General features: G+C 43.1%; 1 protein-coding gene across 1 annotated transcript; it reads left to right on the top strand.

Moving 5' to 3' along the window:
• Positions 1-1,742: 1,742 nt before the first annotated feature.
• LOC311246647 (serine/threonine-protein kinase pkn3-like) lies at positions 1,743-27,970 on the top strand. The gene is made up of 5 exons (XM_084336816.1): positions 1,743-1,751; positions 12,825-13,010; positions 18,596-18,731; positions 24,522-24,611; positions 27,156-27,970. Exons 2-5 carry the CDS (start codon positions 12,853-12,855, stop codon positions 27,777-27,779), a joined length of 1,008 nt encoding a protein of 335 aa, XP_084192942.1. The 5' UTR covers positions 1,743-1,751; positions 12,825-12,852; the 3' UTR covers positions 27,780-27,970.
• Positions 27,971-27,978: the final 8 nt, after the last annotated feature.

Here is a 27,978-nt window from a genome sequence, read left to right on the forward strand (position 1 = left end):
CCCATGTTTGCATTTTGTCTCCTGTCAAATAGCACTGTAGTATAACGTTAAAGTGAGCAAGCAGCCTAAACACTGGTGCCAGTGCCTTTTGGGTAAACTGAAACGTCTTCCAATTTGTGACATATCATATAAAGACGCATAAAAACCAACAACACATCAGATGAAGACACATAAAAACAAAAAACAGCAGACAAAGAAACATGAAAACAAACAAACAACAAAAGGGGGAACTATTTTTTATTTTTATTTATAGACAATGTGCATTTAAACATTGTCACATGAAAACATGTTTGCACCAGATTTAGCAGAAGCTAATTTCCATCTGTAGTCTATACAAAACATGAAATGCAAACAGTGCCAGAGTTCAAAATATTTATACACGTAAAATGCCACACAACATGCACAGGACACACAGTAGACGGGTCAATATACAGTATGGTTGAACCAGTAGAATAGGTTTCTAGGCCGCCGCCTACCACTGCCTTCAAGAGTTACTATATAACAGGCGGCTGGGTGGCGCAGTGGACTAAGCGCTCGTCACCAACGCGAGAGACACTGGTATCGAATCAGACTGTCACCGTTGCCTCCGGCTTGGCCGGCCGTCATACTGGCTCAATTGGCAGAGTCAGCGGGAGGGAAGCCGGTGGGGTGGTATTCTGGTCGTTGTAAACAGCGACTCCTACAGGTCGGACAGGGCGCCTGCACAGCGAGGGAGGGAGATGGCGAGGGTAGTGTGACCTCCCACACGTTACACCTCACCAATGAGAGTCCGCACTCTCAGGTGAAAAGATGCTGCTGGCTGTCTCCTATGTCTCGGAGGAGGCATCTGATAGACTTCAGGGCTCCCTAGACCGACCAGTGGGGGGCATAATGCGAGCCATGACCAGGAAAGGGAGGGGGGAATTGACATAATGACTAAATTGGGATGGGAGAAAAAACACAGAAAAACAGGAGGAGAAAAAGTGGATCAAAAAAAAAGAATTACCTGGTTTTTAGTGAGTTTTTCCTTACCTTCGCGTGGGGTATGTCTTATTTTACATTACATTTTTGATTTCATGGTGTTTTTTTGTTTTGTTCTTGATTTATTGTGATGTTTCTTCTTGCCTTGTTTAATTAATGGATGAAGCTTATCAAAAGTTGCATAAGGCTTGTTTATATCTTTTGAACATCTCCTAAACAGTAAGTCAGATTGCTACAGCATTATGTGGGGTGTCGTGAGAGTCGGCCAATGTTAAATAATAATAATAATATCAGATGCTTCCTCCGACACATAGGAGACAGCCAGCAGCATCTTTTCACCTGCCAGCGTGGACTCTCATTGGTGAGGTGTAACTTGTGGGAGGTCACACTGCCCTCGCCATCTCCCTCACTTGCTGTGCAGGCACCCTGTCCGACCTGTAGGAGTCGCTGTTTACAATGACCAGAATACCACCCCACCGGCTTCCCTCCCGCTGACTCTGCCAATTGAGCCAGTATGACGGCCGGCCAAGCCGGAGGCAATGCTGACAGCCGGATTCGATACCAGTGTCTCTCGCGTTGGTGACGAGCGCTTAGTCCGCTGCGCCACCCAGCCGCCTGTTATATAGTAACTCTTGAAGGCAGTGGTAGGCGGCGGCCTAGAAACCTATTCTACTGGTTTTATGAAGAGGATAATACTTTCAGTTTCATTTCCGTTGGTTGAAAGGTTTCCAGTGAAAGGAAAGCTGTAACAGACGTTGTTTTGAACATAGACCTCTCCTGACGTTGACAAGGTAAGCCGTTTTGACTATCCACAAAAATTTACCATCAGTTAAAACCTGATTCCTGAATTTTCCCCAAGTGGATCAATAAAGGAATATTTGATCTTAACTCACCTTATCTAAACCTTAAACCTACTTATGTTACTTTTGTTTTGTTGTTGTTTTTATTAGTTCGGTTATGGTTCATATTGCTAATTGACAAACAAACCAAACTTTCTAATCTAAACCAAGCCATGTGATCAAGTCTGATCAAGTTCGAGTTTTGTTTCATTTGTCACATATAAGGTACATTACATTACAGTGAAATGCTTGGTTCTGTATGACCCTCCTGAGATTGTGCTTCATACAGCAACACCAAACACTATACAAAAAATATACAATATACAAAACTAAAATGCTAAAATTAGGTGGAGAGCAAACGTGTAGGAATAAATAGATAAAATATGGTGTAATGTTTAAAAAGTGTTTAAAGTGTCTAAAGTGAATTAATTCATGTTTAATGTGAATGTTTAAAAAGTGAGTGTGTGAATATTATTGCAGTGAGTCATTTTGGTAGTTTTGTCCTCATTCCTTTTGGCTGGCTCTTTATCAGGCACTGAGGAGACGTGACCTACAGTACTTTAACTTTGGGTTGCCTGGTGGGGCAGGAGTAATTAAGCGTCTTTTCCTGCTTTTTGTTCAGTTTGCGTTCAGACCTCAAACGTATCTGTGGGTTGTTCCTCGAATCAGGACAAAAGGATATTGAATATTAGACACAGGACAATGAGTTCAAACATCATGTATGGTATTTATTGAATAATCAGAAAGCATAATTACATGAATTATCGGGTGGTCCATGGATCACGACAAGCTTGTTGACAGCAATGCAGTATAGCAGAGTGGCCAAGGAGCTCTCCTTCCCTCTATTCTAGATGGTCTGATATACTGTCCGACCTAGGGTGTCTTCGCTGGCTGACCAATCAAGTGTGAGACACCTGTGTCCTTTCCCATATGATCCAGCTCTGACCAGGTCATAGTTATGTAACCGGAAAATGCACAGGCATCCCTCCCGGACCGGCCAGCCACCTTTCTGGAGATAAGGGGGCCCATCTAACCTTGGCCTAAAAGCCTCTCATTGTAAAAGGCAATCATAGTGTTCTCAAATGTTTATGATACTGATTGTACTGTAATCCTATTTATCAATGACTTTTAACTTAATCAATGTTCCTAATTAACTAATATATTTATATATGATATAAGCCTAAAGTCTGACGTTAATTTCCGACATATCGCTCCAGAGTTCACTTGGAGGCGGACTGACACCACCCCGAACAGGCGTGCAGATTTGAGTTAGATTACTGCCCAAACGAGCCGCACCCCAGAATGAATGTGAGGGCTGCTGGTTTTTCGGTCACTAGCAAATAATAGGGATTGAAAACTTGATTGATTGAAAACTTTATTAACAGATTGCAGAATGGGTACAATACAGTACGGCTCAATACAAAACAACTGCAGAGAGGATGCAGACCAGAGAAAGACTTTCGTCTTGTTTACATCAGGGTCCCCCATTTTCAATTTATCAAGAGTTGAAAGTTGAAAGTTTAAAGGGACTCTTTAAGTTATTCATAAATAATATACACAGTAGATATAATAGATATACACAGTATATGGTAGATCTACATAGTATATGTAGTAGATATACACAGTAGATCGGTAAAGGTCGGTGGGACAAAATAAAGCAAATAATTAGAATAGGAATATCTCCATGTCTTACTTTGAACAGCTATACTCCTACTTTGACCTTGTTCTGGTTAAGGTCACCTGAACATGCTGTTTACATGGCAATCTCTTATTCAGAGTAATATATCCACAGGGGTAATATCAGAATATTGCAAGTCCAATGTAGTCAATGTCAGAAAGTGTGGGTACCCCTGATTTGGATCATTATAGCTGACGCTTCTTTTAACCAAAGTGACTTACAAAGTGTGCACAACAAGTCAGCAGGCGGGGCCGGCTACACCTCTGGAAGCTAAGGGTCAGTGGCATTATTTATCTAGCAGTGCCAAGCTTGAGTGCTACATTCTGATAGTAGTAGAGACATAATTAGCATAGTAGATAGTAGTATAGACATAATTAGCATAGTAGATAGTAGTACAGACATAGTAGATAGTAGTATAGTAGTATAGACATATTAGCATAGTAAATAGTAATATAGACATATTAGCATAGTAGATAGTAGTATAGACATATTAGCATAGTAGATAGTAGTATAGACATATTAGCATAGTAGATAGTAGTATAGACATATTAGCATAGTAGGTAGTAGTATAGACATATTAGCATAGTAGATAGTAGTATAGACATAGTAGATAGTAGTATAGACATTAGCATAGTAGGTAGTAATATAGACATAGTAGATAGTAGTATAGACATATTAGCATAGTAGATAGTAGTATAGACATAGTAGATAGTAGTATAGACATTAGCATAGTAGGTAGTAATATAGACATAGTAGATAGTAGTATAGACATATTAGCATAGTAGATAGTAGTATAGACATATTAGCATAGTAGGTAGTAATATAGACATAGTAGATAGTAGTATAGACATAAGTAATTATAAAAGTTATTATAAGATATTATAATAATATTATTAGCATAGTAGGTAGTAGTACAGGCATAGTACATAGTCACTGAGAAGAAATCAAATGCTTTATTGAGTGGTTGATTGATGTTTACATCTTTGTTTTATTCTATTCAACCCTAGGTATTGTGTAACTTGTGGGTCATTCCAGAATTGGAGGACAATTAGGCATCAATACTTTTGAAAAATGTACCCTTTATTTGATAATTTTCTGTTATGTATTTCATAAAAACAGGTATTAAACCATCAAATAATTGGATTCGTCCAGCTCAGGCATCAAGGGTACACTTTTTATGATACGTTTTATTTGTTGTGTGCATGTTTGCCGCAACCCTGTTACAAATACTCAGGAAGCTGAAAAAAGTACATTTAAAAATATTTTCACTAAATCCTTTACAATTAAGTAAAGAAAGTCACATGCTTACTGAATACTGATTTAATTTCAGATAAGACTTCACTTATATTAATTTAAGCAACTTTGAAATCGATCTTGCCCAACTTTTCAATAGTCACATATTTCTTTTTTACTAATTTCAGTATTTAATTTCAAATATTTGTTCAAATACATTATGCATTTAATCATGCAAACTATTACATTTACAATAGGTTAAACCACTGTGAGCTGAGAAAATCATGTACGATTATTTGAATAAAAATGATATGGTAACAGCCTTCAAATTAGAGTAACAGGGTTGCGCTAAGTAACAGTTGAATGAATACATTACTTTTGATTGTAGATCATGACATATATGTAACAAATACATACTCAGGACCACAGGAATGTTGTTTAATAATATTTTATATTTGGACTCAACAGGATGAGTAGGAATGATACAAAATAAACATGTCAACAAAACCACAAACTGGATCAGGACAGGCCAACAACCTGGCATTTTTGCTGCATTCCTCACCTGAATAAGCATATAAAAAATAGTAATGAACTGATATACTGGGAATGATACAAAATAAACATCTCAACAAAACCACAAACTGGATCAGAACAGGCCAACAACCTGGCATTTTTGCTGCATTCCTCACCTGAATGAGCATATCAAAAATAGTAATGAACTGATATACTGGGAATGATACAAAATAAACATCTCAACAAAACCACAAACTGGATCAGAACAGGCCAACAACCTGGCATTTTTGCTCCATTCCTCACCTGAATGAGCATATCAAAAATAGTAATGAACTGATGAATCTTTTAGAAAGCTGATTTTATGTTCAGATTTCATTTTCCGTGGTTGGCCAGAGTATCCCATACCTCTCTCGCTATTGCCATGTGGCGCGAGGTAACGTTCTCTGGGGGAGGAATGAGGGTCAGCATATCCTCTGAGGGATACCAGTGGAGATCATCCCTCAATGGCCAGAAAAAACGGTTTGCCCCCACTCTATGCATACATTTCACTTGGCAGTGGGTCTCATTCACCTCCTGGATGATCCCAGGGTAGATGGTGTGGTCGTACAGCAGGGCACACCATTTCCCCACAACGCCTGGACCAGTGGCGGCCGGTGGGTACTTCGCCACTAGGGGCGCTATACCAAACATTTTGCAAACATGTACAGTACAGTACCACGCAACAGACTCATGGCAAGACGTGAGCGATTCGACTCACGCTCACGGCAATGAATCGGCTCTTATGAACGAGTCGCTCAGCTGTTACTACAACAACACACAACCAGTCAAATAAAGTATAGTCTAGACTCTAATTCACAACTTGAAACACAATATATAAATAGAAAAGTTAGAAACAAAACTCGCCCCGTCTCCAAACACAGGCAGATCTCTCCCTCTCTCCTTCTCTCTCTCACACACAGCGCGACGTGGAATCGATTCGTTACACAATCAGACCTATTATATACCAAGAATAACTTCAGTATGAGTACAGGGCTGTACACATATTTTGCATATTGTTAAACGAGCCAAGGCTAGCTATTAAACTATCGATATGAATCGAAAATCTGGGACCCTGATGTAAACAAGACAAACGTCTTTCTCTGGTCTGCATCCCCTTAACAATTGTGTGTATTGAGCCGTACTGTATTGTACCCATTCTGCAATCTGTTAATAAAGTTCTCATTCATTCATTCATTCAAACATAGATGATATTGAACAAGCCATAATCCACGTATTTTCAATCCGAGAGAGCTGCAGTAGTTAAATCAATGAGCCATCGACACAGTCAGTGTGCGGTAACGTTATTATTGCATCCAAGATTGATACATGGCTGGCTAGGCAGTTGGTAGTCATAGTCTTGTGTTATAAAATAAATAAACAATCAGCAATGTCTCGCTTCATGAATGGCCAGCAGTAGCCTAACAGTACTGCTCCTAAAAAAAACTATTTATAAACCTTAACGTTAACCACAGAGAGAGAGAGAGAGAGAGAGAGAGAGAGAGAGAGAGAGAGAGAGAGAGAGAGAGAGAGAGAGAGAGAGAGAGAGAGAGAGAGAGAGAGAGAGACTCACTGTTTAGTTGAAACGTCCAGGGCAGGAGAGCTTGATAAACGTGTATAATCCACTGATGATGTATTCCAGACCACTGTCCACTGTAGTCTGTCTCCAGACTGCATCAGCCATATAGCTTGTTAGCCAAGTGTTAGCTCGTTAGCACAACACAAGTACATTCCTTTGTCCATTTCCACTCGAACAGACTGCAAACTACCTGGCGTTCTATCGCCATGCTCTAAGACAAACTCTAACCTTAACCAACTTTGAAAGAGTGCCTAAGCTTAACAGTCTAAAGAACTTGCAGTCACGGCATGCTCGTCTAAGACAAACAGCTGCCTGCATCATTCTCACAACAACACAACTATCTCCACCGACCAACCTAGGAATAACCTAGAATTGGAACATTAGAAATTGGATTCGGCCAATCAGAGATCGTCTCTGTGAAATTCTGCTACGGAAAAAAATACTGGCGTCGGCCAATCAGAGAGCGTCTCCGCGAAATGCGGCTACAGATATTCTTGACGCTACTGGCTAGACCGCTTCAAATCGCGCCCGGAATCCAACATAATAGTCATATTTCAACGCACAACGCGTTATGCACTGATTGGCTGTGACGGATACAGCGATCAAACTGTGACGCGCACTCAGAGCGCTATCGCGTATAGCCCGGGCCGAGAAATACGAAAAAATAAAAAAAATAAAAAAAACGTGATGTCACTTCCTGCTCTGGAAAACGAGTGTTTTTTAATTGCGATAATAACGTTATATTGTGCATTGGAAATACAAACATACTTAAAATGAGTAAATATTATTCATTTTAAACATGTTTATATTATTTATAGTGCTATAAAACAAAAAACAAAAAGATACTTTTTCTTGTTCTACTCTCATATAACCAGGCAGGGCCTGAAGGGGGGGCGGCGCCCTTGCGCCCCTAGTGGCAGAGCCGCCACTGGCCTGGACTGAGCCACTGCACTTCTTCACATACATGTGTGCTGTGTATGGGGTCTTCTGTGTGGTCATCTGTGGGATTAAAGCTGAAGCTCTTGGTTTTTTGGCAATCACACTCCAGATTCCCTGTTGCAGAACATATGCAGCTGACATCGCGGTAGAGCATTTTCCCAGGTGAAAGAGTGACCACCTGGTGGAGCCTCATAGTGGACGGTACGGCTGGAAGGTCAGCTGGCATTTCTTTCACTGCATCATCCACAGCTTGCTCCTGAATGTAAAACAATTTCACTTTTGATTGTTCCTTACTCAGAGCTTGGTACAGGGACAGTGCCGTGGGGATATCAGCTCCTTGGGCGACAAGCCTGTCGGCCCTCCTCTTCAATGTGCCACCCACACCATCTGGGGCACCTTTTCCATGGCTGGCTTCAAAGTAGTTCCATGATCCTCTTGTAAACCCCCTTTTGAAGATTTCAGTACAAAACAGGTAAAAATGTGTGCAGGGTCCGTCGCTAAGAAAATGGATGGTTTTCACATCTGGGAGTTTCTCTCTGATTTCCCTCAGGATGGGCTGCAGGTGTTGCCATATGGCAGGTGGTCCCTTCAGTCTGGATGCTGATACAGTGCAGAAGGAGGTAGGGGCAGATGCCTCCCCCACATAGTAAACCCCAGTGTGCAAAGTGGCCTGTTGGTGTGATGCACCAAAATGGACAGCCTGTATTTCAGTGCTGTACTTGCAGCTGTAGTTCTCAGAGAAGTCTATATGGACTGCACATTCATTTGCAGGGAGGTTCAGCTTCAGGGCCCGTGAGAAAGCATATTGCTGCCTGATGTTGTAGAGATGGCGCCTGAACTTCTGGAGCAAAATCTGAAAAGTTTCCACCAGCTCTTCTTGGGAGCATTCAAATTATTTTTTCAAAGTGACCTTTGAGGCTGCTCCAGGATCATTTTTGTGTTCTTTGTCCACAGTGGCCCACTGAAGGTAGGAGACACGATCGGTGGCTCTGTAGTGGCTTGTGAGTGTATAGGTATTGTTGCTGCAGTTCTCACATTCCCCATACATACATTGCTTGCTTGTGGTGTTACACGTAATGGCTTGTGTCAGGCTCTCCAAATTGGATGTGTCAATGATGTGCATCTGGTGAAGCTTTTTGGCAATAAAGCCTAGATTTTCATGTTGTTTGCACATGCAGGTTTCACGATCTGCCAATGTTGGATGCACAATCCAGTAGGGGCGAAGCGTGCAGAACAGTGAGTATGATAGATGGAGGTTGGTGTGCTCAGCCAGGAACTTCAAATGGAGGTTCTTCATTGAATCCATCAGTAACCTTTTCTGCATTTTCTTTTTTTCTTTTGTCAGCGTTTGCTTTTTTCCAGTTGTGATCCTGCTGACATCGTCACGTGAAAAGAACAATCTCACTGTGGACCTCAGTGTAGCAGCTTTACCCTTGTGTTTCTTCCTCTGGTACTTGCAGACATTTTCATTTGCCAGTTTTGTCCACCTCCTCCTTGAAAATCCATAAACCTCCTGTGCCAATCTCTGCAGCCTGTACTTCTTCTGGACTTTGTTGGTGACTATTCGTGCAATGACCTGTTTGTCACTCTCTCTCTTTGAATGTGCATACTTGTCACGGACTTCCTCAGCTACAGCTGTGTGGAACAACAGGGTTCTCCTTAGGGTTGTGCCCGAGATGTGCCGAATCAACTTGTTGACTTTGGATCTTGGAGATGGATTGTTCTTTTTCAAACGTTGGAGTCGCTTTCTGTATTTTGCTTCCCTCTGTTCAGCTTTCCTCAACGTATCCTGTACTTTCTGGAACTCCCTGTTTAACTTTGCTTTGGTAGCCCTCAATTTTCTTCTCCCAGCATCACGTTGCCTAAAAGAAAGATATAAACATAAATACATTGTCACATAATCATTTCACTTGCATGGACTTTTTCCCAATTGTAGTTTTGCACCAAACAAAGTAATTACCAGGATTACATGGGCCTAATAATTACTGAGTACATATATCAAGTAAATAAAATGGTAAATGGTGCATTTACTGTATATCACTTTTATCCAAAGCACTTTAAAAAAAATTGTAGCAAATGTAATGACAATATTTTTCACTATGTCACTGTTCATTCTACAGATAAAGTTCACCTTTCTTTACTTAAATATATATCCTCAATGACCTAAACGTATGTCCTGACCTTGAAGTCCCAGGTTGAGAGCTGACTGGGGATTCTGGCCTGACTGGAACGTCTGGACTGACTGGGGCATCAGGGCTGACTGGAGGGGTGTTCAACCCTTCAAGTACACTTTTCCTGGCATCACTCCTCTTATGAGCCTCCTTCCATTTTTTACGCTGGGCACGCTGCTCTCTCATACTGCGGTCTTTTTGCCTTTTCTTCTTCCCTGTTTCTACATCTTTTCTCCACTTATCTTTCTCTTTTTCTAAGTACTGCTGTCTCCTCTGTTCATCAGCATCACGCCTGGCACGGTAGCGCCTCTGCTTTTCAGCCAAGGTACCCATGTACATGTCAAAATACTTCCCAAAGGTCAGTGAATACCACGATCACAACACCAGAGGGAGCTCCACAAATCATGTAAAACCCAGATTCGGCTCAAACAAGGGACTAAACACGTTTCGCAATTATGCCACATCAATGTGGAACGCCCTGCCTAAAGCTGTAAAGGAATGTGAATCACTACCCACCTTCAAAAACACTCTCAAAAAACACCTACGTGAGACTGCAATTCGAAACTGGCCCCTACAAATGTCCTAACCTAGTTGTACAGTAAATGACCAAGTAAGGCTTTGTCAATATTCCAATGTACAGTGTAAAATGTGTGTGTGTCCCCTACCCAACCCCCCCCCCCCCCCCCACCTCCAATGTACAGCCCTCACCCAACCCACCCAACCCCACCCCACCAACCTCCTCCAATGTACAGTTTCTACGCCAAATGTATATACACTCCTTTTCTGGACACTTTTGTATCACAAACAGTACTGTATTTGCAAATCTGATATGTCATAAATGTATAGATGTAGCAGTACTGTCTATCTGTATGTCATGTATGTCATATATGTTATGATGAATTGAAAATGGGGGACCCTGGTGGAAACAAGACGAAAGTCTTTCTCTGGTCTGCATCCCCTTAACAATTGTATGTATTGAGATGTACTGTACTGTACCCATTCTGCAATCTGTTAATAAACTTTTCAATCAATCAATCAATCAAGCAGTGCTCAATGGTGTGGAAGAACTCTGTAGAAATCAATTACATTTAGAACAACATGTCTATTAACCTTTGATAAAATAATGATTTGGGTAACACCTTACATTAAGTCTGCATTCACTACTATTAGGCACTAATAACATAGTTGTTACTAGTACACGTAAGTACAGTTAGTTACAGATGGAACAAGACATCTAATAATTACAAAGAAATGTGTGTAATTACACATGTTTGTGTTCTACTTGTGTAAAGACATACTGCTGAACTGAAGGAGATGCAACCCTGTTACTGTAGTGCAACCCTGTTACTCTAATTATAGTAACAGGGTTGCAAGTAACAGGGTTGCAAATCAATGCTAATGTTAGCTTTTACCTCAGGAAAAGATGCTAGCTGAGGAATGTAAGTTACTGTCAATGTCAAGGTTAAACATAGTTATATGAATAAAGAAAGACACATTTGAAATAAATGTGTCTTATTGTGATAATATGAGTAACAGGGTTGCATTGGTTAGAGTGACACAGTCAATCAAGGCTGAAAAGATTAGAAAAATATAAAAAGTAGAAGAGAGGACTTACCTTTGGTCTGGCCATTTTATTAGCACATGGCTTGATGATGTCATTTCCTGTGTCATGTGACTCACTGTTTTAATTTTTTTCCTCTATCAGGTGAAATAGGTTTCTGTAACAGGGTTGCACACATGTTGTGGGACACAACTTCAGTTCATAATTACTATTATTTAAAATATGTTGATGAATAAACAAATTGTTTTTATAATTACAAAAGACATATATCAACAATCTAATACCAAAAAAGTAGATTTAAACCATATATTTAAATGTTATATTGGACATGCAAGTTGGTCATCAAGAAGGTGGGACAAGAGAAAAGTGCCATTTTAGGGGGTGTTCAAGAGCTATTTGGTATTTTAAATAATATTTTGGAACCACTTTTTCTACAACCATATTTACATTTTGTCTCAGGACAAGTACAATTTACATAACAAGTGCATGTTTTAGTATTTTGTGCATGGATTGTTTGGAATTTCATAGACCACTACACTTCCGCGTTACATTGAAATCAGGGAGGAGATTGCGGGGGGGTCAAATGAATGGATGTGGACTAGAGCCGTGATGGAAGTGGTTGCCGATACGGCTGTGGGGGTGCTAGAGACATGATCGAATAGACGTTTATGCGCCTCGCTCTCCTGAACACGGCGTGACCCATAACTAATCGATCAGAACTAAATCGCCAGAGAAAAAGCCCATTTTAAAGCACCTATTCCGCATGGACATGCGCAGAGTGCCCATGGAGTCTGGACGACGCGAGATGACGCACGAATGAATGTGGACTGTTCCATCAGAGGGCGGAGCTTCGGTGGCCAATGTCCTTTCAGCCGAACAGGATAATGAAAAAATGATCCCACTAAATGGCCAGACGCGTCTTATGGCGACATCTACAATTACCTCATTGAGTCTACAGGTAGACTAATGTTTATATTTAAGTGCAGCGGTCTGTAGCCACTTACATGACCATCGAAGCTCCCCCCTCTGATGGAACAGTCCACATTCATTCGAGCGTCATCTCGCGTCGTCCAGACTCCATGGGCACTCTGCGCATGTCCATGCGGAATAGGTGCTTTAAAATGGGCTTTTTCTCTGCCGATTTAGTTCTGATCGATTAGTTATGGGTCACGCCGTGTTCAGGAGAGCGAGGCGCATAAACGTCTATTCGATCATGTCTCTAGCACCCCCACAGCCGTATCGGCAACCACTTACATCACGGCTCTCGTCCACATTCATTCATTTGACCCCCCCGCAATCTCCTCCCTGATTTCAGAATCCCGGAAGTGTTACGGTGGTCGAAAATGTCCTCCAATTCTGGAATGTCCGATGTCACAATTGGAGAAGGCGCTCAGGGGAAAGTGCGGAAGGAGCGGTTTCGTGGAGAATTGGCTGCTGTGAAGAGGGTCCTCAGAGGCACCACTACTGAGCGAGACATCGACAGAGAGTATCGCATATTCATGTGAGTATGAATAACAGCCATGGTGTCTGTTAGCTAAAGCAGGGGTTCCCAAACTTTTCAGGCCGGGGCCCAGAAAATAAGGCGTCAGAGAGCCGCGGCCCAATGCACATCGTCTGGCTTTTTTTTTTTTTTTTTCTTTTTTTTTTTTATGCGACCGATTTTTTAAGCCAAATATCACTTCAATCCTATTAAGTTAGTTCAAGTTAGTTATTCATTTATATGTGCTATTTATGAGAGGGCTAACTTGTTGCAAAATAATAATGATAATAATAATAGCCTCATTAAAATACTATTGTTGCTTCGGTTGTTTTCAGCGTTTTATGTGCATAATCTGTTATTTAGTTTGAAATGTTCGTTGAAATAAGTAGATTTTTCGTTTTTGTTTATTTATTAAGTTAATATAAACCATATAGTCACATTTTAGAATACAATAGAATATAATTTTAGAATACAACTAGAAACACTGTCCTGGCCTGCTTCTAAGTTCAGTGGCCTGACAAAAAAAAAAAAAAAAAAAAAAAAAAATTATTTATTTATTTTTTTTAATCATCTCGCGGCCCATCCGTGGCTGCTCGCGGCCCACCTTTGGGTCGCGACCCCGACTTTGGGAACCACTGAGCTAAAGGACCCTTCTTCAAAAGGGGCATAATGGCCAAGGTCAACAAATATCTAAGGGTGGTAGGAAAAAGTACACAATTCCTTGAAATACCCTGGTGTGATAGGTCAAAGGTCAAATTACATTCAAAATCCAATTAGGCTACATTCAGACTGCAGGCAAATGTGTTGTTGAACAGTGGGCCTCATTCACCAATACTCTTATTATTTGTCTTGTATTCTTTCTTAACCGTTTGTTAAGAGAAAAATAAGAAAAGCCACCGCTGCATTCATCAACCCGTTCTTAACGTCCAAATCTGTTCTTACCCAGGTGTGTTGAATCCCACTCATTCTTAAACTCAAATGTGCATTCGCGCTCAATTCATTTGCATACAGACAAATTATAATACGAGAGCCGTGTGCAAAACATGGGTTTACTCTGCATGAGTGGATCCCTGTATCCAACAGGTAGCGCTGGAGCGCTTTGCGACGGATCAAAGTGTATTGTGTCAGATTCAAATGTATTGCCATCATATAGCACCTATAGCTATATAGTGGAATAGACTGTATTAATATACCGTCTAGTTGCTCACTCCTGGCCACCTGCCACAGCGCTCGCACACACACACACACACACACACACACACACACACACACACACACACACACACACACACACACACACACACACACACACGCACACGCACACACACACACACCTCCGCGGGACCTGTCAAAACGCGGACCTGTGTGTAAAAGCCTCACAGAAAATACGACAACAGTTGTCACTTGCAAGAAGATACAAGGAAAATGAAAATACTGAAGCAGACGATGAAATGCCTTCACAAAGTGCATCGATGTGTAAGCTGTCACTTGGAAAGCAGGAGTGTTTGGACAGCAGGGCAGTGGCTGATAGTGACTGATAGTTCATGTAGCGGGTTTTGAATTAACTGATCGGTGGGTTGATATGTCCTAATTGTGCAGGGACAGGGCTTCAAATTATAATTGATCCGCAAAATCAGGGGTTTTGGATAAATATGCCTTGTTTTATAAATATGTATACAGAAACAATTCCGTTGCTTTTGTTGGTAATATTCATTCATTTCATTGATAACAGTGCTGTAATTTCATTTTCTAATAAATATGCATGATCAAAATCAACAACGTGCGCTTTTATTTTGATATTCCTTATTTCCACGTTGAAATTACACGATACATTAACACATTGGGTGCCGTTAACGTAGATCTACGTTTCTGTGGCCCAGCGGTTGAGTGCCAGAAACGTAGATCTACGTTTCTGTTTCGTTATTTCTTTTATTCGCTATTGCCATTCATAATCCATCGAGGCACCTTGTGCAGGCTGTTCTGAATGTGTCTGAGATCGCAAACGGCCAATACCGCCGCCTAACGCCTTGCGGCCGCTATTGCACTCGATTTGAAACGATGTGGTTTGTTTTCTTGGCCGAGCTGCGGCGTGAGGGCGGGTTCTGAACACTCCGGCAAGACAGGCAGTCACCACAGTTCCCTCGACAAGGGTCCCTGCCCGCCAGATCATCTGCAATGCTGGATAACGTTGGACAAACAATCGCGATGAAAATTTGGAATGGCGATCAGATAATTGGATTCTTCTTTTTGCAGTACATCAAATACAAGGTAAGGACTATATGTTACCAATCTTGCGTTGATGCGATTACTTTTTCACCGCGATTGCAGCGTGTCTGTGTGGTATGTGTGTGTGGTGTGTCCCGTTGGTAGTACTCACAGCACGGAGGGGCGCCCCGCTCCAAACCCCCTTTCATGCGTGCATGATGAAAGATAATACCGATAATCTAGTGTTGATTTCAGTTTGATTGTTGATCAAAGCGAGTAATGGCAACGTGTTTAGTGCATTCCACTACAACGCTGTTTTCGAGTCTTTTCCTGGGATTACTCAGAATCACTCAAACTATACTCATATTCACCACGGTATGAAACGGAAATGTACGGATGAAAAAATTATCTGTTTTTTGCATGTTGACCGGAAGAAACTCACTGACAATCGACAACGTTATTAGATCCATAGCTATAATATTTAATATAGTTTTTGTTATGGGAACAGAGGAACGTTATTTATTTACAACAGAAAAAATATACAATACAAAATACTGAGCACTACAACAGCAACGGTGGAAGTGTGGTGTATGCAGGTCAGGGCCTGAGTTAATGAAGTGTGTGTTAACCCAAAAATGTGTGGTGTAGCAGATTATGTGTGTGTATTTAATATGTGAATAAAGTCTTACCATGTTGAAAATATGTAGTGGAATCAAGGTTGCTTCAGCAACGCCGGGGGCAAAACAATAACGGATTCCCGAGGGGATAACGCGAGGGAAACAGGCGAGATCGGGGGAGAAAGTAAAACACGGGAAATTAACGAGGCGATGAACACGACAAGCGTTAGAGAACGGCAGCCTCCGAAAACTAGACAAAAGAGAAAAAGAGAACACGATACTAGTTAACCAGTAACTCATCTACCCACGCTAGAGCGAGAGAGAAGAATGAGGTTAGGATTAACAACAAGCAGATAACAAGCGCACCAACAACGAGAGTTAAGTACACAGAAATCTGAATGTAAATCACAAGAACTAGGAGAGACAAAATAGTATAGAGAATTACTTTAAGACGCAACCAACCTATGTTCCAACAGAACAAACTTGCGTAGTCCACTGGGCTGGTCAAGCATTTATAATCCGGGAAGAGGCAGCAGTCTCTGATTGTAGATCAGAACCAGCCATGGAACGGGAGCGTCTAGCGAGACGCACACATTGGGGCTGAATAACAGCGCCACGCGACCTCTGGGGGGAGGTGTCAGACGCAGTCCTCACAACAGTATCCCCCCTCTCACGGGAGACACCGGGCGACCTCCCCACGGCCTCAGGATTCTGCCGATAGAACTCCAGGAGAGCTGGATCGGCCAAAGTATGAGGAGGGAACCCAACTGCGATCCTCCGGGCTGGACCCCTCCCAGTCCACCAGGTACTGGAAGCCTCGACCCCGACGGCGGACGTCCAACAGCTTCCTCAACGTCCAGACCGGGTCGCCATCTTGTAGGACCCTCGGAGGCGGGGTGCAGCAACAGGGGCAGACAGGCCGCTCTCCAACACAGGCTTGAGCAGGGAGACATGAAACATGGGATGGACCTTGAGGGAGGGGGGTAATATCAGACGTACCGCGGAGGGGTTGATGATCCGATCCACTTCAAACGGTCCCACGTTATGAGGCGCCAGCTTCCGGCACAGGACTTGAAGCGGCAAATCCTTCGCCAACAGCCAGACGCGCTGGCCCGGGTGGTAGACAGGAGCTGGGATTCGTCTGCGGTTAGCGCTCCGCTGGGCCTGCTCCGTAGCCTTGACCAGAGCACTGCGGGCAGTCTCCCACACACGGAGACAACGCTGGAGATGGGCGTGAGCTGACGGCACGGCAATCTCCAACTCCTGAGAGGAAAACATAGGAGGCTGGTAGCCCAACGAGCACTCAAAAGGGGACATACCCGTAGCTGCGCTGGTCATGGAGTTGAGGGAGTACTCCACTCCAGGACGCTGGATTGTTCGTGGTGACGCAGCGGAGGGCAGTCTCTAGACACTGGTTGGCTCACTCGGCTTGTCCATTCGTCTGAGGGTGGTAACCGGAGGACAAACTGAACTGAAACGGTCCACAATAGTTAGGATAACAGTCTTACCCAGGAAGTCCGGAAGCCCAGTAACAAAATCCAGTGCAATGTGGGACCATGGACGGGTGGGCACAGGTAACGGACATAGGAGGCCTTACTGTGGTCACACACCGGACAGGCAGCCACGAACTCCCTAATGTCTCTCTCCATGGTTGGCCACCAGAAACTCCGCCGCAGGAAGGATAGAGTTCTCCCGATGTGGTGTGACCCCATTCAATTACCTACGAACAAACCAGGTCGGGGAGAAACAGTCGGTTAGGGGCTCCGTTACCAGGGTCTGGGCGTGTTGGGTGGTTCGGACCCTGTTCTCCAGCGCCCACGTTACCACACCTATCATCTGGGAGGGAGGAAGGATAGTGTCGGAACCCTCCTCAGCAGGGTTCTCCGGAAATAACCTACAGTGTGTCGGCCTTAGCGTTCCGCGACCGCGGGCGATAGGTGAGGGTAAAATTTAAACGGCTGAAAAACAGAGCCCAACGCGCCTGCCGAGAGTTTACTCTCCGGGTGGACTTAACGTAGGTGAGGTTCTTGTGGTCTGACCACACCAAAAATGGATCTCTGGCCCCCTCGAGCCAGTGTCTCTACTCCTCTAAAGCGGCGTGAACCGCCAGCAGCTCTCGGTTACCGATATCGTAGTTTCGCTCTGCCGGGGTAAACGTACGAGGACGAGGTGATAAGCATTACGGAGGTCAAGCTTGGTGAAAACTGTGGCATGGGTAAGCGGCTCAAAAGTAGAGCTCATTAGAGGTAAAGGATAACTATTCCTCGCCCTCCGTCCTTCTTCTTCACGAATAAAAAACCTGCTGCCACAGGGGAGGAAGAAGGACGGATGAGCCCCGACGCCACAGACTCACAGATATAGGTATATAGATATAACCCTAACCCTAAAGAAAATAATGATTAAAATCATGAAAATAAATAAATGCACAAACCTCTTGGAGGCCTCATCCATCCTTTTATCATCTTACTTATGAATCATTCAAATGTTAAACTGTACAGGCTGTGTATTCAAAAAACTTGTTTAACATGGGAGTCAACCTGTTCATTCCTCTGACTAGGGTGGAAGGTGTATAAAATGCGTAGTGATTTTTGAAAAAAATACATGGATTATGGTCATTTGACTCAAAGATGTGATACTGAGCTACTTTCCTGGCATATATACTGTACATAAAATTTTGCCAACGCTATCCACAAACACGTGAAAAAAAGGCTATTTGACGAGAATTGCGACAAGGGTGACTGGAGGGTTAAGATGGTTCCTTTCTCTTTGTGGTCTGTGGGACAGGAGGGCACAGCATCCCAACGTAGTGAAGTTTTTGTGCGAGCCGACTCTGGAGGACTGTTATTGGATCATTAGGATGGAGTTCATACAAGGAAAAGACCTTGAAACCCTCAACAAAAGAATGGACTTAAGGAATAAGGTAAACACACCACGAAGACTGAAACTAGCTGACTACTTGCTACAGTACATGTTAATTGATCATAACTACTTTCTACATGTTCATTTCTCATGACTACTTGCTACATGTTAATTGATCATAACTACTTTCTACATGTTAATTTCTCATGACTACTTGCTACATGTTCATTTCGCATGACTACTTGCTACATGTTCATTTCTCATGACTACTTGCCAGAAATGCTTGAATAAATGAAATCATAGTTATCTATATTATAGATAATATATATTATATTATATATTATAGAGTGCTGACCTTTCCACTGCAGCCACAGATCATTCACATTTGCTGTGCATCTTCATGACCCCCAGAGGAAGAACCCTATTGATTTTTGGTGACCCCATGACCTTTGGTCGACTGAATTTCAGAAAATACAATAGAGTTTCAGGAACTCGTTTTTGACAAATATGAAGTTTAGAGTAATTTCACCTCATGGTGGCGCTATTCCCACAAAGACAAAATTATCTGCCCTTTACCCGAGCATGATGCAATTTGTAATTTGTTGTTACTTTGTGATATGCTACGTTGTCTCCAATATGGCTGCCATTTAGATTTAAAAAACATCACCAAACAAACATGAATATGATGACACAAGCTTTTCAAAAGCCACAGCCTGTGCATCTGGCAACCCATTACAATTATCGGAGGGTCTCCAAATTTTCCACCCAACTTGACAACACATCATCAGGCTCACGAATCGCATCGTCCACAGAGTCACACAAAATCATCTCCATTGTAGGACAGGACACATCCCGCTGTGGTCAATAGGATCTCCAACCAAATCCTCGCCACGGTGGGGCACCCACTACTTCTCCATCAATATTTCATCCTGAACAACGTGAGCACTGGCCACACTCCTCACCTCACCAGCTGACAGTAAGGCCCCCGAACAGCTCCTCCAAGGGTGGATCAGCTATTCGTGCATCCCGCAGCTCGCCGTGAGACACAGACAAAAGGCACATCAAATACAAACTCCAAAGTATTTTCAACCACCTCCTCCATACCTTTAGCCTCATTCCGACTCATTGCCGTCGTGATCGTGCACGCGGGCCGCAGGGATAATGTCGTGAAAGCGCACCGCACTTTCATCAGAACGTTCTGAGCTTGCAGGGGAGAGAGAGACTACCGGGGGTGGTGGGTGACACATTAGTGCACTGCAAACACGACTGCCAGCCAAGTCGTCACCCAAGATAATGTCCACTCCTTCCACGTCAGTTTTCTCTGAAAATGGCAAAACAGACTTCAAAACATGTGAACACCTGTGACTCTCACACTAGCCCCAATTTGGCAGCTTCGGAATACATTTTTGCCAGCTCTGTCATATGCCACAAACGCTCCACTTCCAAAATCCATATCCATTTTATGCTGCAACAAAAGCAACTCTTTCTGCTGCTCAAAGTTCCTTGTCGGAACCGCACACCGCACCCCGGCCATATCAGCCTATAGCTCAGCAGATAAACACAAAACAATATATATAATATATATACAAAATTCCAAATCAACAGACAGTGTTGCCAAGTCAATTTGTGCGCACAAACGTGGAAGTCGCTCTCTAAATAGACTGCCTACCAGAAACTAACCTATCATTACTCACCCTAGTCTTCATGTGGATTAGCGGTCTAGTAGGTTACCTACCTGCAGCTCTAGATGTGTACCCGAGAAAACTGCTCCAACCGCACACCACACAAAAATAACAAATCAAAACAACTCGGGCAGTCAGGTGGCGTAGCGGAGATTGCGTTCGTCACCAGCCCCGGAGACGCTGGATTCGCCTGTTCGAATCCAGCTCACAGCTCCGGGGTTGTCACCAGCTTGGCTGGCCGTTCACACTAATACAATTGGCAGTATTAGAGGGTGGGAGAAGCTGGCGGGGTGGGTCCGGGTCGTTGTAAACAGCGACTCCTACAGTTCGGTCGGGGCGCCTGCTAAGCGCGGATAGGATCTAAGGGCGGTAGTGTGATCCTTCCACACGTTACACCCTCTCGGTGAGAGTCCGCACTGCCAGGTGAAAAGAAGCGGTTCATTGGCTAGACGTGTGTCGGAGGAAGCACGTGATAGCCTCCACTCTCCCAGACCGACTGTGGGGGGTAAGTCCGCAGCGACCAGGAAGGGGATTGGGAATTGGCATAACGACTAACATTGGGATGGGAGAAAATCGGAGGAAAAAGATCAACTAATGCCTATGCAGAGCGGCTCACACACGCGGCCAAATGCACGCACCAGCGGACCCCGCAATCACCGCTGATAGTTGACACCTGCTCGCTTATGCAGACTGCAGGGCCAACTCCGCTGAAACACAACCAAACAAAATAGTAAAATCAAACAATCAAATCAAACAATCGCAATTCTGCTCAAAACTGCAACTCCCACTCAAATTACTAATACAAACCAAACAAACAAACTTGTCACAAACCGGCCGTACGGCGATGACAAAGAGGGAGACGCAGACAACCCACTCAACATTCAAAATGTCCATTTGTGGGGCGGCGTGGCTCAGGGGTAGAGCGGGTTGTCCAATGATCCAAGGGTTGGTGGTTCGAATCCCGCTCAAGCCCATGTCCATCCCACTGCCGTTGTGTCCTTGGGCAAGACACTTAACCTACTTGCCTCGTATGAATGTGTATGCATGTGAATGAATGTTGGTGGTGGTCGGAGGGGCCGTAGGCGTTGATTATTCGCCACGCTTCCGTGAGTCTGCCTCAGGGCAGCTCTGGCTGCAATTGTAGCTTACCACCACCGGTATGACTGTGTATGAACGAATAATGGACTTTGTGAAGCGCTCTGGGTCAGTGAAGAGCGCTATATAAATCCAAGTCATTATTATTAATTTGCACCTGAATCTTCCCCTATCCAAGACACATTAAATTAATTTCAGCCAACAAAAAGTTTCCAGGTTACTTACCACACTAGCAAACCGTCCACCATAGATTTAGTCACTTATCACTATCTGCAGCCTTTGACACGGTCTCCCATTCCATTCTCCTCAACCGCCTCTGTGACCACTGGGACCACTCTCACCTGGATCGAGTTCTACCTCAATGACCGAAAACAGTTCATCTCCATCTGCAACTCCACCTCCACCCCTGCCCCAGTCAACCAAGGTGTGCCTCAGGGTTCCGTTCTTGGTCCACTCCTCTTCATAATCGACATGCTCCCCCTTGGTCACATCATCCGGAAACACGGTCTCAATTTCCACTCTTACGCTGATGACACTCAGCTCTACATCAGCACCTCACCCTCCACTCCTCTCCCCCCACAGCACCTCGTCAACTGTCTCCTTGACATCAAGGCCTGGATGTCATCCAATTTCCTGAAGCTAAATAGCAAGAAGACTGAGCTCATGGTTGTGGCCAAGCAGTCACTGCTCCGGAAGGTTGGAGACCTCCTCCTTGAAGTGGATGGCTGCCTAATACACCCTTCCCCAGAAGTCCGCAACCTGGGCGTCATACTGGACTCCACCCTCTCCTTTCATTCCCACATAAAAACAATAACCAAATCAGCCTTTTTCCATCTCAGGAACATTTCCCGACTCCGGCCATCTCTCCCCGACTCCGTAGCAGAGACTCTCATCCACGCCTTTGTCACCTCCCATCTCGACTACGCAAACTCTGTCCTCATAGGGCTACCCAGTAATGCCCTGAACAGGCTACAATATGTACAAAATTCTGCTGCCAGGGTTCTCACCCGCACCAAGTCCTGGCACCACATCACCCCCACCCTCATCCACCTCCACTGGCTTCCAGTCAAGTCCTGCATCAATTTCAAGATCCTCCTCATCACCTACAAAGCCCTTCACTCCCTTGCCCCCCGGTACCTAGCGGACCTCCTCCATCCCTTCATCCCGCCCCGGAGGCTACGGTCCTCTGACTCCGGTCTCCTCTCCATCCCCACCACCAACATGCGGACTGTTGGTCCCAGAGCCTTCTCTGTGGCCGCACCCACCCTCTGGAACTCACTCCCTCCAAACATCCGTAGTGCTACATCCCTGCACTCTTTCAAATCCCAACTCAAAACCCACCTTTTCACCAAATTTGTAAATGACTGCCTGATTTCCCCTTTTTTCTTTTGTTTTCTTTCTTTTTTTCCTTTTTATTAATATTTTGTTGTTACGTTGTTCCCTTTCCCCCTCCCTTAGCTGTTAAGCGCCTTGGGTCTCCTGAAAGGCGCTATATAAATTTAAGATATTATTATTATTATTATTAAGGGCCTAATGCAGGGAGTAAAGATTATGAACAAAAATGCTGAAAAAATTTGTCTTACAAACAATTCTAGGGTCCAAATTATTTTCCTTTTTATAATACCGGATTTATTCTATGAACGAGCCCCCACTTGTTATGAACTGGCTCAAGCTCGCAACAAGAATGGGGAGACTCAGGCAACCAACTCTCAAATAACAGGGATTTATTACACTACACAGACAAAGAACAAGAATGTACGACAAACAAATGATCGGCGTGACGTCTCAGGAGGAGAGCGCCGCTGCTAACAAAGACCAAGTCAAATCCAAACTCCAAACAAATTTTTGGCGTCTCAGGAGGAGAGCGCCCAGCATCTGAGGTCCGCAAGGCTGAGCATGGGGAGACCCGGCCCAGGTGTCTCGTATTGCTCTGATGAGCGCTCCAGCCACGCCCACCTCCAGCACCTGTCAACAAAGAACATACCGTAAATCCTCTAATAGTGGAGGGTACTCAAATAGAGGACGGGCCCCTTATAATGGCCCGGGGTTTGATACATGCAAATACAGGCCGGCTTCCAATACAAAGGTATTTCGTGCCGTGATATAGAATGAGATAAACTCTTGCCAATGCAAATTAAGTGCTGCCTCTCTCTACACTGACTACATTAACGTTTCCCTCGCGTTAGCATTAGCGTTAGCTAACGTTGTCATAGCCAGATCTGTGGTGTCGGCTGGATGACGTTGGCTTCATTTGAAAACGTTGGTTAACGTTCGCTATCTATATGGCGTTGGCAGGCGGGGAAAAAGCTACTGCATGTTATCATAATGCAACTCGATTCGACTGAGGTAGAGTAGAGAAGGTACCACACGCTAAATCGTCCCCGGACCCCGCAACCTATAGACAGTTCCAATTTCAGTGTGTGGATTACGTTAATCCACCACTGTTTCACCCTGACAAAGCAAATACTCATGTGATCTGTATATGTTTATGTCTAAATAAAATCAATCAATCAATCAATCACAATTACAATTGGCCAGTTTGTGAAATGAAGGCCTGCCTCTTATATAAGCCTCTCTCTAATAAAGGCCTGGTGCTCTTTGCAGCTGAGGTAAATACAAGACCCGTCCTATATTAGAGGATTTACGGTAAGCACACACACAGACAGGCGGACAATGGTGACAGAGTGGAGGGGGTCGTAACGATACATCATTGTTGGAATGGAATTTTGGAACCTATGGAACCCGTTCTAGTGACTGGCTGGTAGTTTGCTAAACTGGTAGTTTGGTAAATCTGCATTTTGCTATGATGCCCCTCTAGCTCATGGAATTTAAAGCTTGAGATGCTCCCCTCTGTTGCAGAGTTTAAAACCTTGATGTCAATCAAGTTGTACATGTTTTAATTGATTTGTTATCCTTACTTGTCTCATTGTTATGATCTTATGGCTAACTCGTACACTCGACATGACTGTAAATGAGGGAAACCTCAGTTGCCTTTCGAGTTTAAATAAAGGTTTGAAATTAAATGAAATTCAAAATAATCATTGTTGTTCTACACTTGTGTTCATATAACTAAGATGACCATCATCAATGGAATGTGTAAAGGCCTTGAGCACCTGCACAGAAGAGGTATCGTTCACCAGGACCTAAAACCTGCCAACATTATGGTAAGTAATGATAGTACTGTACGTTTCCATGTAGGGCTATACCTTCAGTATATAGGCTATTTATTTCACTTATCTATCACTGGTAATGCCCCCATCTAAGATTTGTTTCCAATTATAGTATGTATATACAGATTCTCAGATTCTTGAAAATAAACTCTGTAACGATCCCACCATACAGTAACTCAAAGTGAATATCTACGTTGTACAAATGTCCACAAACATTTGACAATAAGTAAAAACTAGTACTAACGACTACAGTAGTCTATTCTTCTGTGTATTATTAGCCCTCAGTCGGTTCAATCTGAGATTGATCAGTTCACAAACACAAATCAGTATTGTGCTGATTTTGGTGCTAAAGGTGGTGCCATAATCCAATATGGATTTCGGCCTTAAAATAAAGACATTGGACCTCATTCACTAACATTCTCGTAAGTTTCCTCGTAAATAACCTTGTGAGAAGTTTGTAAGAGGAAACCTACAATAGTAATCCCCCGATTCCTGACAGGAAACCCAAGGTGCTTAACCATTTCATTACCACACTACAGAAGGTTAACCTTCTGTAGTGTGGTAGTGAAAGGGTTAACCTGCTGTCGTGTGGCAGTGAAGGTGGTCAAAATGATCACAGCTGAATGAAGAACGTCACTCATTCTTAACTGAAAGCGTGTTCCCGTACACCTGAATTTGCATACACCCAGCCAGCTCCTTATAGGGCATGAAGGACTGTGTGCAAACAGATTCAACAGCTCCTTATACCAGAAGGGAGAGGCTGAGCATTGCACCTCGGTTGTGCTGACCCCCATATTCCACAGGTAGGCCTAGTGCGGAAGCAATTTGCGAATGATCAAAATTAGATTAGATTAGATTAAAATGTATTGTCATTATACAGCACAAGTACAATACAACGTAGATAATGTACGTTAGTGCGTCGTCGCTAATAAACTATAGATTTATATTATATATTATTAAATATAGCCTACATGAAAGGAATGGGATGTGCTGAGAGCAGAATGTAGAAGTGTCCATTCTATTCCGCTATAGCTATATCCGTGCGATTAAGTTGAGTTCTTATTTGTTTGTTTGTTTGTTTATTTATTTATTTATTTATTTATTTATTTATTTATTTATTTATTTATTTATTTATTTATTTATTTATTTATTTATTTATTTATTTATTTATTTATTTATTTATTTATTTATTTATTTATTTATTTATTTATTTATTTATTTATTTATTTATTTATTTATTTATTTATTTATTTATTTATTTATTTATTTATTTATTTATTTATTCATTTGCACAATGTCACACAATGACATCACGCCATAAATCCATATCTACAGACTGTATGAATGAATTACTTTACATTTGTTTACCAATGAGTTTAACTGTTATTAGTGCAATTATAGAAATCTCAGGGCATTGAGTCGGAAACTGGCGCATATTGACGGGAGGAAGTGGCGCAGCCAAAAGTGAGTGTAGTCTTTTGAAGGAAGAGACCCAGGGCTTTCGATGGGCTTTCGAATTCGAAAAACTACACTACCCAGCTCACGCCAGCCACTGTCAATCATCTGACTTCTGGATATACTTTTTTATTTCTCAGATTTTTTGGCATTATCGCCCACAAACCTGAACGTTTTTGCCATAAAACCGAACGTATTTAGTTTCTCTATCTTTCTGTGAACGTCTAGCAAAAAACGGCGTTAAAAAATGGCGGAGAAATTTACATTATAAAAAAGTAACTGTACTTACAGTAGATTTCATTCGCGGTTTGTGAATCACGCCTGGTGATACTAAATCCAGATTGAACTCTGCCATTGGAAAGGGGAAATTTGGCCCGATCCATAGATGTACGACTAGGCCATAATAAGGTCATTTATAGGCCTGATATTCTATATTCTATAATCATATTTCAAATTGCATGTGTTCGGATGGCAGAATTCAGTACTGTATCTACAAAACATTCTGTTTAATCATCTTCCCTATATTAATTTGCTTAGATTTATTGTACACGTGGTCTCAAGAAGGTGCTGAATGAGCTCAGTGTCACATTTTTCTTATAGTCTTATTTCTTATGGTCTTATTCACCGTCAAAGATAATTTTTTTTTAAATATATATAGAATTGATATTCTCCTTTGGTTCATTACAATTTACTCAAGCCTAGTAACAGACACAATATTTCTGACACTGGGAATACATTCCCTGAGATCCATAGATGCCCCTAGATACCAAGAACATGCTAATGGACCTTGTAGAAGCAATTTTCCATTTATTTACTGTAGGTATGTATTTTAGGGCTAGGGCTAGAGGTTAAGAACACCGCGCACACCAGTGTGTCTGACTTACGACTGCCTTTCTGCGCTTGTAAATCCTGCTCTTAGCTACGAGCGAATCCCCGAGAAGGAACCGTTCGAGAATGCCAAAAGTGGAGTTACGATGACATTTGCTCGTAACCTTTCTCATAAGTCTGTTCGTGAATGAGGACCATTGCTTTTTCTGTACAATAGCCATTTTAACAGTAGGCCTAATCATGTGTCCTTTCTAGGTAGAAGACGGAAGCTTCCGAGCTGTGATTGTCGATTTGGGTTTGGCTAAAATCACTCAAAGTAGTTACGGCCCGTCTTCCGGATTATACGGTGGCACCCCGAACTATCTGGCACCAGAGGCAAGAGGATCAATGAGGCAAGATAAGCGGTCAGACGTGTGGGCCATGGGTAAAATCATCGCTGAGCTGCTACTGGAGAAGATGATCGATCTTGACGCCATTTCCCCAGTTTACATCAAGCAGCAACTGAGCAACAGTCCCTACTGCGACATGGTCAGCAGGATGCTGAACAGGGATCCCGCAAAAAGACCAACATTGCAGGTCATCGAGTTGTTGCTCACTCATATCACTATGATGTTGAACCGTGTGCTGGGCCCTTGGAATCATCCTAAGCTACCCCCCCCCCCAGCTACGCCCCTGCCCGCAGCTAGACCACTTCATGTCAACGAGTTGTTTCTCCCTCAGATCCCTAGGATGTTGAACCGTGATCCCGCAGCTAGACCACTTCATGTCCCTCAGAATAATATAAATGATGATGCAATGGTCATTGGAATTATGGGAATTGTTTTTGTAATTTGCTTGATTTCTCTCTTTTTCAAGCTGGTTACCTACCTGCAGCTCTAGATGTGTACCCGAGACAACTGCTCCAACCGCACACCACACAAAAATAACAAATCAAAACAACTCGGGCAGTCAGGTGGCGTAGCGGAGATTGCGTTCGTCACCAACCCCGGAGACGCTGGATTCGCCTGTTCGAATCCAGCTCACAGCTCCGGGGTTGTCACCAGCTTGGCTGGCCGTTCACACTAATACAATTGGCAGT

This window comes from Notolepis coatsorum, assembly GCF_963971535.1.
Source record: "Notolepis coatsorum genome assembly, chromosome: 19".
Lineage (NCBI taxonomy): Eukaryota > Metazoa > Chordata > Actinopteri > Aulopiformes > Paralepididae > Notolepis > Notolepis coatsorum.